Source organism: Colletotrichum lupini, chromosome 9 (assembly GCF_023278565.1).
Source record: "Colletotrichum lupini chromosome 9, complete sequence".
NCBI lineage: Eukaryota > Fungi > Ascomycota > Sordariomycetes > Glomerellales > Glomerellaceae > Colletotrichum > Colletotrichum lupini.
The window spans coordinates 718,425-735,014 of NC_064682.1; the positions used below are offsets into that span (position 1 = coordinate 718,425).

Consider the following 16,590-nt stretch of genomic DNA (forward strand, 5'->3'; position numbering starts at 1 on the left):
GTGGGGCAGGGTAGAAACTACCACAAGACGGCGTAGAGGGACGGGCTTGAGATGGAGGATTCAACGATGTTCCTGGCATCTGTGTAAACTTCAGTGATACCACAAACTTCTGGGTGTAGGCTTCTTTGTTTCTATGTTTTCGTTTTCATGACTGTCGAACCTTCCTCAAAGACCACTAGACAGCCAGCTGAATTGGAAACGAATTGAAGCAGCCGCCGAGGCGCCATCCAAAGGGACTGTCCGCAATTTAAAGTTCAGCGACGAGGTGATCCAGATTCAGAAAGGCTGTAATCAGGAGCCAGAGACGCTCTCAAACTGGGCTCAAATTTGTTTCTCTATTGACTCGTCAAAACCCCTAAACTTCTACTTAAGAGCGGGTAAAAACGGTGAAAGGGCAGATATATGGAGAAGAGCATCGCAAAATGGTCCTGTTCTTATCAAACCATTTACCAGTGGCTTAATCAACCCTCTCAACAACAGCTTGTGAGTAGTCCCTCTAAGCAGATAAATTGACTAGAGTAGAGCGGCTCTCGCATGGCGGTCTTATCTTATGAGAAGCTCGATCATTGATAGTCTCGGTAGTGCTGACAGTATTTTGTATCCCTGGTCAGTAGATGGTTTGCTTGCTTGCCAAGTCGCGGCCGCGCGCTTGCCCAGCAGTTCCTCACACCTGTGCCTCGAGGACCATCTCCCAAGGCACCCCATAATTACTGATTGTGTCAGTTCTCTCTCACTGGGCGGAGGGGTTTCTGTTACACAAACACTTACGATAGAGTCTCATGTGACCCGGCTGCCATCGTTTTCGGGCTTTGTCTCCACAGATAGTCAGCCCAGCAAGGCCGACGTAGCTTAGCATAATCAGGGGGTGCTAGTGTTTATCATGACAGAAAACCAAAGAGTCTTTCAAATCTGAACATCTAATACAGGGTTACGACATGGAAAATGTGGCGGCTTATGTTCATGTTGCTTGAAATGGTTTGAGTCGAGAGGAATATGAGTCTCTGGACTGAGAGGTATCTACGAGGGAAAAAGGGCAGTGTAACCTTTCTCCATGAGACTAATTCAAGGACCACATTCGACAGCAAAACCTCTGGCAGAGGCCTGTCGCAACTGTTCCAAGTGCTTCACCGCCGACCCCAAGTAACGTTTTTGACCAGGTCTCAAGGCTTCTGCCAACCAAGCATCAAGCTCTACCCGCCTCGTCAACTTCTCTTACATCTTGTTCTACGCTCTTCGCGTCATCGGATCTTAGAGCTGGAGCTTGGGCCCGACGATCACCCTCATAGCCGCTAAATAGGATTGTTAGTGCCGGAATAGGCTGATATGAGAAGTTACTTCGATGAACTTACAATAAAACATCCATCTGGTCGATTGTGACACCCTTCGTTTCGGGCAGAAAGAAGAATGCCCAGATGGTAGCTGTGAGCATCCAGCATGCGAAAAAGAACCAAACGCCATAATCGAGACTACTGAAGATGTACGGAAGAGCTTTTGTGATAATGAACTGGATCAGCCACTGGGTGAAAGCGGCAAAGGTTCCAGTCAAATTGCGGAGAGCACCGGGAAAGATCTCTGCGGAGACGATCCATGGGATACCATTTAAACCGAAAGACCAGCTGTACTAGTCAGTATTACTGTTCTCTATCATTTGCAAGCAAGCAACCCACAATACTGAGTAGATCATGATGGCGGCGGTAGCGGCGCGGCCGCCAGCTTCCGTCGAGGCGGAAAGCTTTCCTCCGGCGGCGATAATGGGTGCCGGATTACCGACCTTGACGTAGGCACCGACGAACCATAAACAGAGAGAACAGGCCAGAGATGAAATGATCGTCGGTCTCCGTCTCCCCCAAATATCGATAAGTGCACCGTAAAAGATGATGGAAGCGACGGCCTTGACCAGACCATAGATGCCCGTGTAAAGGGCCACATCACTGATGCCAATGGAACCGAAGAGCATGGGAGAGTAGTAGTTAATAGCTAAGGTATGGATCGTTAGCAGTGGGCTCCATCAGATGAAAGTGACAAACTCACCCGCGGCACCGGACATGTTCTGCAAAGCAAACGCGCAGAAGACCAGGAGCAAACGGTTCCACATTCCTTTTCGTGAAAGTTCGTGCAGCGATCCTCGGATGTAGGCGTAGAACCCGCCGCCGTAAGTCGCCGCAACCGAGGCTTCCTCAGCAAGTCTGGTGCGGATCATTTCCACTTCCTCTTGCATGTATTGATGGTCGATCGGCAAGTGTCGCAAAGCAACAAGGTTCTTATTCGCCTCCTCTTCGCGCCCCTTGCGGTAAAGCCACAAGGGCGACTCATGAAGCAGAAATCCACCGATCAATAAAGCTCCAGAGGGAATGAGCTGAACAGCCATGGGCACGCGCCACGATGCTGAGCTTGTGGCACTCATGTTTTGATTGATGCCATAGTTGATCCAGAAGCCGATCAAAGATCCTGTCTGGTACGTGACCTCAAAAAGACCTGTAAGAATACCTCGGATTGAAGGGACCGATAGCTCGGCGATGTAGGAAGGTACCGTGGCTGTGATCACACCACAGCCCCAGCCGGTGAGTGCTCTACCAGCATACATGTATGCGAGGTCGTTCGTGGCAGCGACCATGGGGATAGCACCAGCAAGAAACACAATGTTGCTAATGATGAGTGCCCACTTGCGACCAACATACTCCGTGACTATGAATGGCAGGCATTAGCTTCAGCTATGGAGTCTGACGTTTGCGGAGGCTTTAAGGGCATACTGAAGAAACACATAAGCGCGCCTCCTAATGCGCCAGCTTGGAAGGCTGAAGTAATATTGGAAGATATCTCCTTGGATGTTAACGATGTGATGCCGAATTCATAGACGAAACTCTTGCGCGCAATGGTTGTTCCAATGAAAGCGGAGTCATATCCGAAGCTGTCCAAGCCGAATTAGCACATTCTCTGAGGGGCCGCCTAGAGTTAGATCGGAGAATGAAGCAGGGACGAACAGCAAAGAGCCCATCGCAATGATGAAAGACTCTGTATAGAGGCGCCAATTGTACACCTCCTTCGGCGTTGGTCGATCCTCGACCGCACGAAATCCACCCATCTTCGCTGGTCGATAACACTTCGGGATTTTGGTTCCACTCTCGGTTGTAGTTGAAAGAAGGTTGCGCGCGCCTAGACCGGGCGAATGAGCATAAGGATTGCGGTCAAGACTGACGGAGTTTGAGAGAGCGGCGGCGGTGCTACCAGACTATGCAGCTCATGGCTGTTGTACACTACATAAGAGAGAGGAAACAAAAGAGAGTCTCCATGAGGAGCGAGGTTCATCCTCGATTTCCGCACTTATCCCCGCAAAGATCTTCCACCGTCCCACACTCGGATCATGGGGGCGGGGTGAAATCTGGGGAATGGCGCGCGCTAGCTTTGGTTGACACTAGAAGAATCGGAGCTCGCTGGGGGGTTTGGTAGCAGGTTTACATCCTTCGCCCTCATTAACCCGAAAACCGACAAATTTCTTAGGCATGGTTGCACCAATTAGACCATTCAAGGGGGGCCAACACGCCGATCTGACCCGAAGGACAGGGGAAGTCGTGAGGGCGGGCACGTCAATTGGAGAAGACTGGCAAGCGACGGTGGGGTTGTTGGAGTTGAGTTGTATTCACATTGGATAGCAGCGGCCCCTTCACTTCTTCAAAGACAAGGGCAGGAAACGCATTGATGCAAGGAAGGAAATCCTGGGGCGGTGAGAAGAGCCCTTAAGCCCTCAGCTAGTAGGAGATTCGACATGTGGAATGACAGTGTTACCAGCAAGTTCCCAAAATCATTGCATAGCCACAGCGAATGATTGCCAGGGCATGAAACATAACCCTCATCGGCTTCTACTTACAAATGTCAGCCGCACTTTACTTCTCGTAAAGGAAGTTTCCAAAAGGTATCATGCATACATGCCCAGCACTGTTAAGCCTTTGACATTGTGCGCGAACCATAGATGAGAGTTCCTGTCAACAAGATTGTTGTACAGATGAATACATCCAGATCCTCCAAATAACAGTCAATGTGGATCCACACGGCTCAATTTATGAACACGCGGCCAGACTCTAGACCCCTAAGAGATTTCCTAAATTACCTAGCTGATACCGTGTTGTACAAAAACGGAACCGTAATTGCCAGCCAGCAATTACGCCTTATTTACCACATACCGAATATGTTTTGAACCGATCAAACCTCCTCTGCACGCGTTTCCTCGATACCTCCCTCCACACCACCTCCGCGATGTTTCATTTCCTTCAAGATGTGTCCAGCGATGTATCGCCTCCTCCCCCATTCTCTCCCTCCATCTCTTGCTTCTCTACTGGATTCTCCAAAGCCTCGAAGCCACGCAAAGATCCGACGCTAAGTAACAAGCGCAAGTGCTAACATAAGGTGACAGTGAAAGGCCAGTATCGCAAAGCATCGGACCAGCTTGTGGACGTGTCTTGAGACAAGCCAGAACCCTTGGGATGGGAGCTTGATGGGAGCTCGCTGAGAAGTGGAACGAGTTGCTTAGCTTTACTTGGAAACCTTGCCGCTTTCTGAAAGGGCCGGGCCATCAGGCTTCAGCTTCGGAATCTTGGAAATTGCTGTGAGTTGACATAAAGAGCAAAAAGGATGAACGGGACTGCTACGGTGACCGTAGTGACCACTGTAGAACGCCTCATGGAAGCGCCAATATGTAAACTATGGGCCTCAAGGGTTTCCATCCATGTTATAATTGTCAATGAAGAGATATTCAAAATAGGAAGAACAAAAAAAAGCAGGCATAAACGAGGCCAAAAGGAGAACGATGACGTGGCCACAGCAGTGAACACAGTGACTAAACACATGTAATTTGGGCCTCGAAAGCATTTGCCTCTTTGGTTTCGAGGTCTATGAGATCCTCAAGTCAGGAAAAACAGTTAGGATGCAGAGGTGCCCAACCGTTTGGAAGTCAGCAAAGGCCTGTGTTTCTTGCATGACAATGTACCCTCTCTTTTCTGTTTTCATCCATTTGCTTGACATAGGCAATCCATCTCTGCACGGCGCAATCAGACTTGGCTCGGAATGTCCAATATCCGTCTTTTTTGGTATCCGCAAGAAACATTTTTATTCTTCGATGATGCGACTGAAGGGTTCCAGAACGAGCTTCTTTTAACCAAAATGATTGCCGAGGATGTTGAGCTCATTTGGAAGATGTTTCATCTCCCGCAATAGCTCCAGTCGAACTCGAGGGATGTGTTGCATAAGTCCTCCTATAAGACTCTTTGGTGTCTGTCCTGTGCTGATATTCAAAGGATTTGGTAAGATAATCAAGCATCTCTCCATCTCTTTTTCTGCGTCTTTCTCATCCTTTCCCTGTCGCCTCTGTTCACTTCTCTCAACTTTCGACTTCGTGGAAACCATCGAGTGTCGTTCCTTCTTTCTCATCGCCAGCATCTTTTCTTGACTTCCTAGGCCTCATTTACAGTTTCGGGCACAAAGTCGCCTTGGGTCTGCAATATGAGCGCAGTCGAAATTGTGCCTACCTCAACGCTCGATTGATGCGTCCTATGTTCACTTTCTGTTTACTCTGCCAGGACCGATCTCTCACCTGAAATTCCAACGATTGATTCGAGTTATTCCTTGACCCGCTCTGGCGGTTTCATCTCCTGCTGCTTCTTTTTTTCTTTGTCAACTAGCGAATGGACTCTCTTGTCTCCTTCATTTTCGCCCTGTTGCCAAATTCGTTAAAGCAACGAATCTCTCCGTATGTTTCTTGCCAATCAGCCGACGGACGAGAAATGGACCTGAAAGTCAATGTAGTTGATTGAGTAGTCAAATGTTTCCGGGTGGTGTATCTTTCAGATTTTCATGCGATCTTATTGGAGTCCAATCTCAGGCATCGAGCCATGATCACCTCTGCGAGGTCAAAGACAGAATCAACAGGACCTCTTTCCTTTTCCGTGAGACGCAGAATCATGCTCTCAAGAACTTTACCTGTATCCGGAATTCCCTTGTCGCGTGCGAATCTTTTCGAGTTGTTCCATGCCGATGAGAAATTGGTGACGATTACTATTTTTGTGAACACCACCGTAAGTATCAAACCTGGCATTCCTCTATGCCAAGTTCTCACTGTGGTTCAAGACAAAGATCCATAACTGTTCAATCATCGTTGAAGATAAGGGAGGCTTGAGGCAAAAGCCTCTGCACAGTCTACACTGGTGATCCTCCCCAATCTCGGAACTCGTATCTCTTGAGTGTATCGAGTTTGAACGAAGCTACAAGTTTCCTCATGACGCAAAGCTCATGCGGAACTATCTCAGAATACTATGGTAACTTGAGAGTACTTAGTAGTGATCAAGATAGGTCTTCATCTACTACTCTATGTAAATCCACGAGAATCCAAGTTGTGTAAAAACTTGGAATAATCCTTAGTGAAACTCAAGTTGAATGGTCTTCCGGTAAAAGCTGCTGTGTCTCTCAAAGCAGGAATTTCCCAACTCTGAGCAAAAGTATACTGCTATGTTCTCGTATAAGTACGCTGACTCTTTGCATTCGGGCGCTTATCAATTTTGGGTAGTAGCACACTTATCCCATCACGGGCCTGTACATGATATTTCCTCGGACCATATGATCCTATTAAGTCCAGAGTTCAATTACGTAATCCACGCAGTCTTGTGGTATTGTTTGTGAGGTATGTGTTCTGCGAACACGTCTCTAAAATCGCTCGAATTGAGCAGAATTTTCGCATATCTTAATCCATTTTCCGGCTTGTCTAAGCTTCGTGTAGAATGCCAGTAAAGACAGTCCGCACTTTGGCGTTCAATCGGCCTCTGGCGCAGCGCACTGTAGCTGGGTTTCCCTGGGCTACAGCGTCCGGGCCGTCCGGTGGCTGACGGTGTTGCCCCGCTCTTGAGTTGGACTGTGGCTGAAGAGAAGCATTTGCTCAGATCAGTCTGTCAAAGACCAATTTGAACATCTTCCAACGGGATGTAGGCTGAAGTATTGTTGGAGACATCGACGGAACGAACAGATGGAGGTGCATCTGCTTCGACTGCGAAGCTGCTTTGACCGACTGCGGCTCGGCGTCGGATGAAATGTCTTTTCGTCAAGGTGTCCGGCCTGTCGGCAACTGTAAGCCCCACTAGTCGGCCGTTTTCCGAGCTAGATGGCACCATCTTTAGAATTCAGCGAGAAAAGGCAATGCGATTGACCTCTCAGAAGCTCTCCCACGTCCAAATTTCGTTCTAGAAGAAATCTTACGTTGCTCATGACCCCAAATGACTCTGTCATTCCACTTTGTTTCCCCACAATACCTCCGCAAAGTCATCTCATATCCTCCACAGAAAGTCTATTGGCCCCCATTGACCTCCGTCATGGTTCATGGGAGACTCATCCGAGATCACAAAAGGAGAGAAAAGCTTTGACCGGAAGAGACAAACACCTAGACGAATGGGTATGCGATCTTACGGAGTACGTAAGGCGAAGTTGACAAGGGCACCAATGACAAGAAGTGACAGAACTACTGGAGACCTGCGCTTGAAAGAACCCAAAGAAGACCATGTCCCAGCATCTCCAGATCGGGGAAACCCATCATCCTGTGCTGGCGATACTCTCGGCCATTAAACCTTGTCCCTCCCTCCGCACCCATGGAATGGTAACAGCGAGCAAAGTGCCGTCGTAATTACCATCTTCCCCACGGCATCATGCGCCAATTCGATGATCTCTGCCCAGCGGCCCTCGCTTGCCACGCTTTTTCTGCCTCTGGTATCCAGCTCCAAGAGAGACGCTGCATGCTGCATTACGACGCTGATGCTGCCGCTGCGAGCTTGTCGGACCGCTTAACCACTCGGATGGCGAGTCGATGCAACAAATCGAGACCGGCGGCTATCTCCAAGCGTTGAACCATGCACACGAGCCCCAGTCGCTGATAGTTTTGGGCTTAACACCAAGAGCTTTGCAATAGCTTACATGTAGCTGCGTCTGCGGCCTAGGCCGTTCTGTGACTCTCTTCTTCTCTTCATCAAGAAAAGCACACAATGAGTTTCAGCGAGCAATACCGCGGGCGAACCCCCGCGCCTCCGCAACTCCCGCATTTTCCCTCTGGCTACTTGAAGGCCAATCTGCCACTAAACCCACCAATGCTGGGGTCAGTAGCGTGACCTGATTCCAAAAGTTGCAAATTACCTTAGACCACCGGCATGGCCGCCCCGCGTTTACTCCAGTCTTTCCCCAATTTCTAGGATTGCCTACCTAAATTCTTTCGTTTCCCACGCAAGGCTTGACCGAACCCCCGTGGGGCCAAGACCAGTGGTTGGGTTTCTTTTCGGCCCGTAAAGACAGTCCAAGAAACTCTCTCTGTTAGTTGCTTCTTGATTTTTTTTGCTCTATGTACTCTCGTAACCATCATCGTCATGATCCGTCTCCGCCGAGCCTCAGTAGAACCGCACGCCCAGGGATCATGACTCCTTACCCTTGGTCCGTCTGCGGAGCTGTTTTCTTGGCTCTGCCCTGGCTGACGTCGTATCGAGAGCTCCGAATGACAGCTTCCCCGGTCCAGTCGGATCGTCGTCCTGGCGTGCGCAGCGCACGCAGCCGATATATAAGATGAACGCCTTGAGGGCCTGCGTTCATGAGATTTTGGAGGTCAAGCGGCGCGTCTACCAATACTATCCATCGCAGCACAGCATGCCAGTCCTCAAGGGTGGTGCCGTCTTCACGGCCATCGCCTCCCTCGCCGCCGTCGCGGTCCCGGCTTCATCTGCCAGTGTCCCGACCATCACTCCCGAGTACCTCGCAACCGCGGGCAACAACTCCCTCTTCACCCGCTGGAGGCCTCGCTCTCACTACCTCGCGCCGCACAGCTGGCTCAACGACCCTTGCGGTGCCGTCTACGACCCGGCCACGGAGACATACCACTTGCACTACCAGTTCCACCCCAACCACGTCAACTGGGGAAACATCTCATGGGGCCATGCTGTCTCCAAGGATCTTTTCCACTGGACCGATGTCCGCGACTGGCAAAATGACTCTTCCGTGTCGCTCGCCTCTGGCAAGTACGCTTCCGGCCCTCTCTCGCAGTTCACCGGCACCACGCAGCCCGTCAACATTGAGGGCGCCAGCGATGGCACACTCCTGACTTTCGGCACCGGTATTCACTACCTGCCCACGAACTGGAAGCAGCCGTACATTACCGGCACGGAAGTGCAGGCCATGTACACCTCCTCCGATGGAGGTTCCACCTGGGACGAAGTCGGCACCGTTCTCTCTGGACCTCCCGAGGGCTGGAACGTCACCGGCTGGAGAGATCCCAGCTTCTTCCCCTCTACGGAGCTCGACAGCCTCCTCCAGGTCAGCGAGCCCCACTACTACATGGTTCTCGGCTCCGGCCTCAAGACCGGCGATGTCCCCGCCCAGCTCCCCGGCGCCGCCCGCCCCGGTTTCATCGGACCCCGTATCCCGCTTTACTCTGCGCCCTCCTCCAACCTGACCCAGTGGACCTTCCTCGGCGCTCTTTGGGAGCCCGCTGCGAACTCGTCCCTCGGTGCCCCCGACATCACCGGATCCTACGGCTACAACTTTGAAGTCAGCAGCTTCTTCGACCTTCCCGTCGGCGACTCGGACGAGAAGGCCTGGTTCGTCACCATGGGCGCCGAGGGCGGCAACACAACCCAGCACTGGAAGGAGCAGTGGGCTTTGTGGAACCGCGGAGACGTCGCCCGCCGCGACAACGGCTCCGTCGAGTTCACGCCCACCGCCGGTGCCGCCCTGGACTGGGGTATTTCCTACGCCCAGGCTACCTGGAAGGACACCCGTAACGCCGACCGACGCGTCATGTGGGGATGGGCCAACGACGATATCCTCGGCGACTACGGCTACAACACTTCCAAGCAGATGGGCTACCAGGGTTCTATGAACCTCCCCGTGGAGCTCTACATCAAGGAGACCAAGGGCGTCCAGAACTGCGGCACCCAGCAGGACGGAAGCACCTGCATCGAGAGCTGCAACGGCCACACCGCGCAGACCCTCGGCATGCGCCCCCTCCCTGACGTCCTCGAGCTCCTCCGCGAGGGCGCGCAGACCAACGAGTTCGAGATCGGCCAGCTCACCGACACCACCAAGACTGCCTCCGCTGACCTCGGCACGTCCTACGAGCTAACTGCCACCCTCAGCGACTTCAGCGGCTCCGCGGGTATCATCCTCGCCCAGAGCCCCGACTCCGCCGAGTACACCACCATCAACTTCGACGTCGAGGCCTCAGAGATCAGCGTCATCCGCACCCACAGCAGTCTGCTGTCCAACTTTAACAACGCCACCTTTGTCGGCCACTTTGAGCCCTACCAGATCCACGAGAAGGGCGCCAACGCGACCATCACGGAGGAGCTCAACTTCCACGTCGTGCTCGACAACTCTCTGCTCGAGATCTGGGTCAACGAGCGCTTCGCGCTAACGGCGCGCATCTACCCCTCGCGCAACGACAGCACGGGCTTGACCTTCTTCGCTGCAGAGGGCGGCAAGGCTACCTGGAAGGACGTCAAGGTCTGGACTGGCCTTGCGCAGGCGTGGCCTGAGAGGCCGGAGGATTCCAGCGTTCCATTGGTCTGGGATACCGCTGAGCAGACGAACAACTACACTTGGTGGGCCGGATACTAGGCGGAATATTAGTCCATAGACCTTGAAGTGATGAACACTAGATGATGATTTTACGCATGATTACAGTATAGAGTAATACCTATTACCAAAAGTAAAAGTTTTGATATAACATTCACGATTCCTTGCCTCTCACTGCCTGCATTATGAGATCAGTGATATGTTCATGAATATTCTTCCTGTGATAGAGAGCCTTGTGCTCATCTGAGCGCAGGATTTCGGTAGCTCAATGGTCATACAGCTGTCTTTAGCTCACAACGCACAATTTGAGCCATCTCGGACGTGAAACTAATAACAGACGATTGTCACCGCCATCAAAAACACGAAAATGAAAGGGACGAGACTCGAACTCGCGCGGGTTGCCCCACCAAGAAACACATGTTAAGCTGACCTTAACCTGGCGCCATAACCAACTCGGCCACCCTTCCGATGGTGATCCTTGGATATCCTTGGATCGGTGTGGTTGAGGTCGGGAGCGCGGGTGAGGGAAGATAAAGCCCTAGAGTGGAGCATCGTGAGATTTTTCTTCAGGTGAAAACTTTCCGGAGCGGAGTCCGGCTTCGTGGGATGTGGGGATGACGCCGTTGCCACTAAGCTGGGACCCGATTCACGGAAGGACGGCAGTGGCTTTGGGGCTGCGGGTATCGCGAGAAAACGAAACTGAAGATTTTCATCGTAGTCCGTAGGCCCAGTCCAGCCTAGATCAGCTAGCATGAGCAGGTGCTTAGCTGAGCGCAAGATCTGGTCACACTGTAGATATTCGGGTCTGTGCTAGTCGACGTGAGACTTGACATTAGAATCGCTCATTAAATCCAGATCAGTCAAGTTAAGTGGAGCGAGAGTCACTCATCAGCAGAGAAGCTCCAAGTCCAAGTAAGAAGTCAGTGAGAGTCCAATGATTATGATGGGCCTCTTGCTCAATCAAAGCAGTAAAGTCAAGGCAATTCCTTTGTCATCGTCATTATGCTCAAGCTTCAATGAACTCGGGTTCAGGCCATGTTGAATGGTGTTCCTGAGCAGAGTAATCTACACTGAAGACGAAAGTGAGTAAAGAGCACGTTGGCTAAGCCAATGATCGCGACCCATCGAGTCCAGGATCGAATGGTCCGGATCGCCCTCCCTCCCTTCGCCTACACGAAAAATGTGGCTACACGAGCTCGGAGCTGTCAAAACGGCAGGCCAAGCAGAAGATGCCACCCAATCATCCGGTAAATAGGTGTCATTGCTTCCCGTCTTGCTGCACATCCAAGCACTCTAAGTCGGCTCATCCATGGATGTGTTCACCCATGTGGAGATCTTCCGTGTGCACTGGTGTGAGAAGCTGGCACTACTACCCCCACCCATAGTGTGTATTATTATATAATTAGTAGAGCTATATTAGTACCGTGCTAGAGCGTACTTTATACTTAGAGAAAATAAGCATTAATTACTACTATTTTTTAATAGTACCTAGAGGCGGGTTTAAGGGTAATTTTAACGCCCTTAGGCCTCTAGAGTAATCTATCTTATTATATATAACTGCGGTTATCTATTTATTGTTTAATAGGCGATTATTACCTCGTTACCTATTTATTAAAGGAGGGACAGAAGGCTACTTTACTAAAGGAATAGTAATATTATTAACTTAATATAAATATAATATTAGTAATACCCGACGCGTTAGAGACGTACTTAAGACTAGACTTTAAATAGCTAAGTTTATATTTAGTAAAAGAACTTAAGAGAAGAAGTATATATAAGATACTATTATCTCTTCCGATACTTATTATATATTACGAAAATGATTATTAAGAAGTCCCTCGTATACTAATATAGAGGGTAAAAATATACTTCATAAAAAAAGACTATACTAAAGAGGCGGGACGAAGAAGTCGGAGAGTTTAGTAAAAGTAGTATATAATAAATCTAATAATAATATTCTTAATAAATCCCGACCCCCAATAAGAAATAATAGAGCGAAATATATAAGAGATTCGCTTATTTACTTAAATACTATTTAGAAAATAATAATATAGAAAATAAAAGATCCTCCTCGCTACGATATTAATAAAATAAAATTACTTTATATTAATAAAATATTAAGAGAAGGCGGATATAGGCTAGGAAGAACTGTATTTATAGCAATACTACTTAGTAATATAAGTATAAATAACAATATAGCCCGATATTATTAATAAAAGAAACTCCTTATAATCGCTACGTACGAACTCTAAGATATATAATTTTTATTATTTAACGATCTAGGGACTTAGCTAATTTTCGCCCTTATTAAGCCCTAATAAGGTCTTAGCAGGAAGCTAATATTATAAATCGTAGCTCACGGTTTTTAAAAAAGCCTAATTTCTAGCGGCTATAGTAAAAAATAATAATATTACTTATATTATATTTAAGAGAAGTTAAATATTTTAGTAAGCACTCTTCTCGTTAAAAGTGAGTTTTCGGACTTAATAAAAATCGCACTTTCCTTTAAGGGAAATAGAGGAATATTATAAGGAGGGATATGTTAGAGGACCTTCCGATTTTACGATAATAAGGACCTAGAAGGCTAGGTAGCTACGTTATTTAACTTATAAGTTATAGAGTAATATAAAAAGAGAGGGAAGCTTAGGATAGCCTGAGTAGTATATATATATACTACCGTAGACTATAGTAAGCCTCGATAGCCCCCGGAAAAAGAGAGTTTTCTCTCTTTTTTATTTTTAAATTATAGTATAACAACGCCCTATAAGGCAGACTTTTTAATTTAATATTATATTTTCTTTTTAAATTAACGCATAATAAATACTATTATAACGCTATTTATTATAAGATAATTTATAATTCTTTTTTTTTATACTTTATATACGATATTATAACTACGTTTATAAAGTAGATCTCGTTAAGAAGGCCCTCGAGAGAAGTCTAGGACGATATACTAATATACTACGCTTATTAGAACTTTTTATACTAATATTTAATATACTTAAAGTAAAAAGTATAGTAAAATCTATATTAATTAACTCTCTTAATATTTTATATTTAACATAGTAATTCTCTAAGTTAAGAGTAGGTAATCTTATTTTATTATTATCTAACTAGTTAAGCCCTTTTATATTTACCCTAAGTACCCTTATTAAATAAGTATCCTAAGATATATAAGTACTTATTAAAACTATTATTACTTATATAAGACTACTTATTATTATAAATATCTTCCCTAGCTCTTAAGGTATAACTTTTACTAGTTATAACCGAGGTATATCTATAGAAAAGTATTTTAACTTAGTAAAAGCCTAAGTAAATAGGCTAAGAATAGACGACCTAATTAAAGAGAATAAGTAAAGGATTTATATTTTTAGAACTAAGCTTTATTATAATATAAAGGATTAATTTACTACGTAAAATAAAGAAAACCAACGTAACTAGTCTAAGATTAAAAAAGCTTTTTAAAAGCGCTTTAAAGACCTAAATAAAATAGTAAAGAATACTAAAATAGTACGAAAGGCCTTATTATTTATAAGAAGTAATAAAAAAACACTCTCTATTTTTTTATAAAGAGTATTAAAGATTTAGAAACGCTTATTAGAGGCTTATTAAGATATATTTACGTAGAGAGTCTTTATTATTATTCTTAATAATAAGAAAAATATCCTTTTTTAGTAAAAAGTATTAAATAGGTTTTTTTATAAAAAGTAATTTAATAAATATAGGGTTCTATATAACTATACCTTTAATAACTTAAAGATAATTATTAAGCTATGCGTAGACCTAATTTAAAGATAGCTTAATATTAATAACGAATCGGACGTTAAGGAAGAGAACCTTTTTTATAAACTTATTAAGAGATTTAAGTAGCGTAACAATTAAAACGTAAAACTAATACGAAAAGCGATATATAATTTAATAATATAAAGTACTAAATAGTAAAGTAATAAGGATAAGTAACTATAGACGCCTACGTAAATAAGTAATAAACTACTTCGTAATATTAATATACTTCGATACTTTAATTATTATAAATAGGGGTATATTAACCTAAAATATCCTAAGCCTCGGAACCTAGTTATATAAGTAAAGAATAAGGCTAATTAAGAGGAGTATAAAACTAAGTATTTAAAAAAGAGATACGAAGAATTAAAAGCTAAGCTAGCCGTTTTTAATTATATTTTACTTTTATTATTAATAATACGTAAGTTAGAAAAGACTAATTAATAAACTATAGGGGACTCTATTTTAAATATTATATTAAGCCCCTTTATTAGTACTATTTTTATAAAATATAAATAGCTAAGTAATATAGGTATATTATTATATTACGACGTAATATTTTCTAAGAACTATCGTAGTAGTATTTTAGGATATAATACCGTAGTTTAGGAGATTAATAACGAGATATATGTAGTAAAGAGGATACGAGAGGAGTTATACTTAGATATTTATAAAAATAATAAAGGACGCCCTTTTAAAAAAGTACGATAAGCTATAAAAGGAGAGGATGAGGAAATACTTTAAAAAATACGTAAAAAAAGCTATATATTTAATAAAAAAAGCGTAGTATATTAGTAAATACGTTTTAAAAAGAGGCCCTAGTAAAAATAATAAAACTAAAGGCTCGAAGGGGAAATAGAGGGAGTAAGTAATATTATACTATATTAATAATTATTAAAATCGTATTAGAACTAAAGCTAAGATAAGTAGACGCCCTAGGACCTTATTACTTATTAAGGGTATAACTAAGTACGACGTTAAGCTATTTAGTATTAAAAAGACTTTAAGGGATATTATTATTAATATAATAATACTATAGCTTTTATAAATTAGTTTAATAATTAAAGCTAAGGTAGCTTTTTTAATATAAATAGACTTAATTAAAATAAAAAGACCGAAGAAATAAGGCGGGTTAGACCCTAAGGTACGAGTATTTAATATAAAAGAGCCCTAATATTATATTAGCCTTATTATAGAGGTTGATATAATAAACGAGTAAAAGCTAAGGAGCGACGGTAAGGTATTCTTTAAAGACGTTATATATAGTCCCGAGGATAGCGTACTAACTAGTTTAGAGTATATTAATAGTATTATTAAGAACGTACGTATTTTAAATATTTTTTTAAATAGTAGATCTATTATTAATATTATTAACTTTACCTTTATTAAAAAATATTATATACCCCGGGTAAAAATATAAGAACTTATAACGATTAGATTAGTAAATAACTAAGTAATATTAGTATATAAATACGGTATTATAAGACGAGTAATAGGAAATATTTTAATAATAATATAAGCTATTATTATCGGACGTAATAACGAATAGGACCTCTTTTTAAATAAATAGTAATATAAAAGAGTTAGTATAGTAGTTAATTATAAAAGCGAAACCTTATTATTTTAAGGATAGAAGGGTTTAAAAATTACGGTACTTATTAAGCTATTACCGAACCTTATAGAGTTTTAGTATTATTACGAATACTAATACTAGCCCAGAGATAAGCTATATATTAATAATATATTAAAGACTAGCGATAATAATAATATTATAGAGGACTTAGAACGTTTTCTAAAAGAGGCTTATTATAAGGTTACTAAGCCTTATTATTAATACCCCTACTTAGGAAACGAGTAGACCCTCGAAAGTACTAGTATATTAAGGGGTAATAGTATTACTATTTAAACGCTAGAAAATTAAAGTATATACTATTATAAAGAATAATATCCGAACTATTATGTAAGGGGCCGTTAAATAAGTACGAATAATATAGTATTATTAAAAATAAGGTAATAGGATTAAATAATTACGATTATTACTTACTACTTTTATTAAGTATACTAAATATAATACTAAATATATATTTATTATTATAAGACACTATATTTTTTATTGAATACTATAATAACTATTAAGCGGGACGGGATATATACGGGTTGCGTATATGAAAAATAGACGTATTAAGAAGGGCATAATATTAAGACTATTACTACTATAAT

The 16,590-nt window shown here is 44.1% G+C and overlaps 4 protein-coding genes and 1 non-coding gene across 5 annotated transcripts; 1 reads left to right on the top strand and 4 right to left on the bottom strand.

Annotated features, from left to right (window-relative positions):
• Positions 1-917: 917 nt before the first annotated feature.
• Positions 918-3,502, bottom strand: CLUP02_16131 (uncharacterized protein; the record flags this gene model as incomplete). Its single annotated transcript, XM_049295055.1, has 10 exons — positions 918-1,017; positions 1,074-1,159; positions 1,217-1,289; positions 1,350-1,616; positions 1,668-1,977; positions 2,032-2,685; positions 2,751-2,908; positions 2,982-3,229; positions 3,275-3,353; positions 3,414-3,502. 10 exons carry the CDS (start codon positions 3,500-3,502, stop codon positions 918-920), a joined length of 2,064 nt encoding a protein of 687 aa, XP_049152202.1.
• Positions 3,503-5,756: 2,254 nt separating this feature from the next.
• Positions 5,757-7,151, bottom strand: CLUP02_16132 (uncharacterized protein; the record flags this gene model as incomplete). Its single annotated transcript, XM_049295056.1, has 8 exons — positions 5,757-5,831; positions 5,891-6,045; positions 6,107-6,131; positions 6,193-6,287; positions 6,370-6,444; positions 6,520-6,560; positions 6,643-6,895; positions 6,941-7,151. The coding sequence occupies 8 exons, from the start codon at positions 7,149-7,151 to the stop codon at positions 5,757-5,759; spliced, it is 930 nt and encodes a 309-aa protein (XP_049152203.1).
• A 1,429-nt stretch (positions 7,152-8,580) lies between these two features.
• On the top strand, positions 8,581-10,626 carry CLUP02_16133 (uncharacterized protein; the record flags this gene model as incomplete). Its single annotated transcript, XM_049295057.1, has 1 exon — positions 8,581-10,626. One exon carries the CDS (start codon positions 8,581-8,583, stop codon positions 10,624-10,626), a length of 2,046 nt encoding a protein of 681 aa, XP_049152204.1.
• Positions 10,627-10,767: 141 nt separating this feature from the next.
• Positions 10,768-11,967, bottom strand: CLUP02_16134 (uncharacterized protein; the record flags this gene model as incomplete). The annotated part of the gene is made up of 7 exons (XM_049295058.1): positions 10,768-10,868; positions 10,924-11,122; positions 11,215-11,321; positions 11,375-11,425; positions 11,470-11,570; positions 11,654-11,860; positions 11,933-11,967. 7 exons carry the CDS (start codon positions 11,965-11,967, stop codon positions 10,768-10,770), a joined length of 801 nt encoding a protein of 266 aa, XP_049152205.1.
• CLUP02_tRNA328 lies at positions 10,953-11,051 on the bottom strand. The gene has a single exon. It is a non-coding gene; the product is annotated as a tRNA-Leu (tRNA).
• Positions 11,968-16,590: the final 4,623 nt, after the last annotated feature.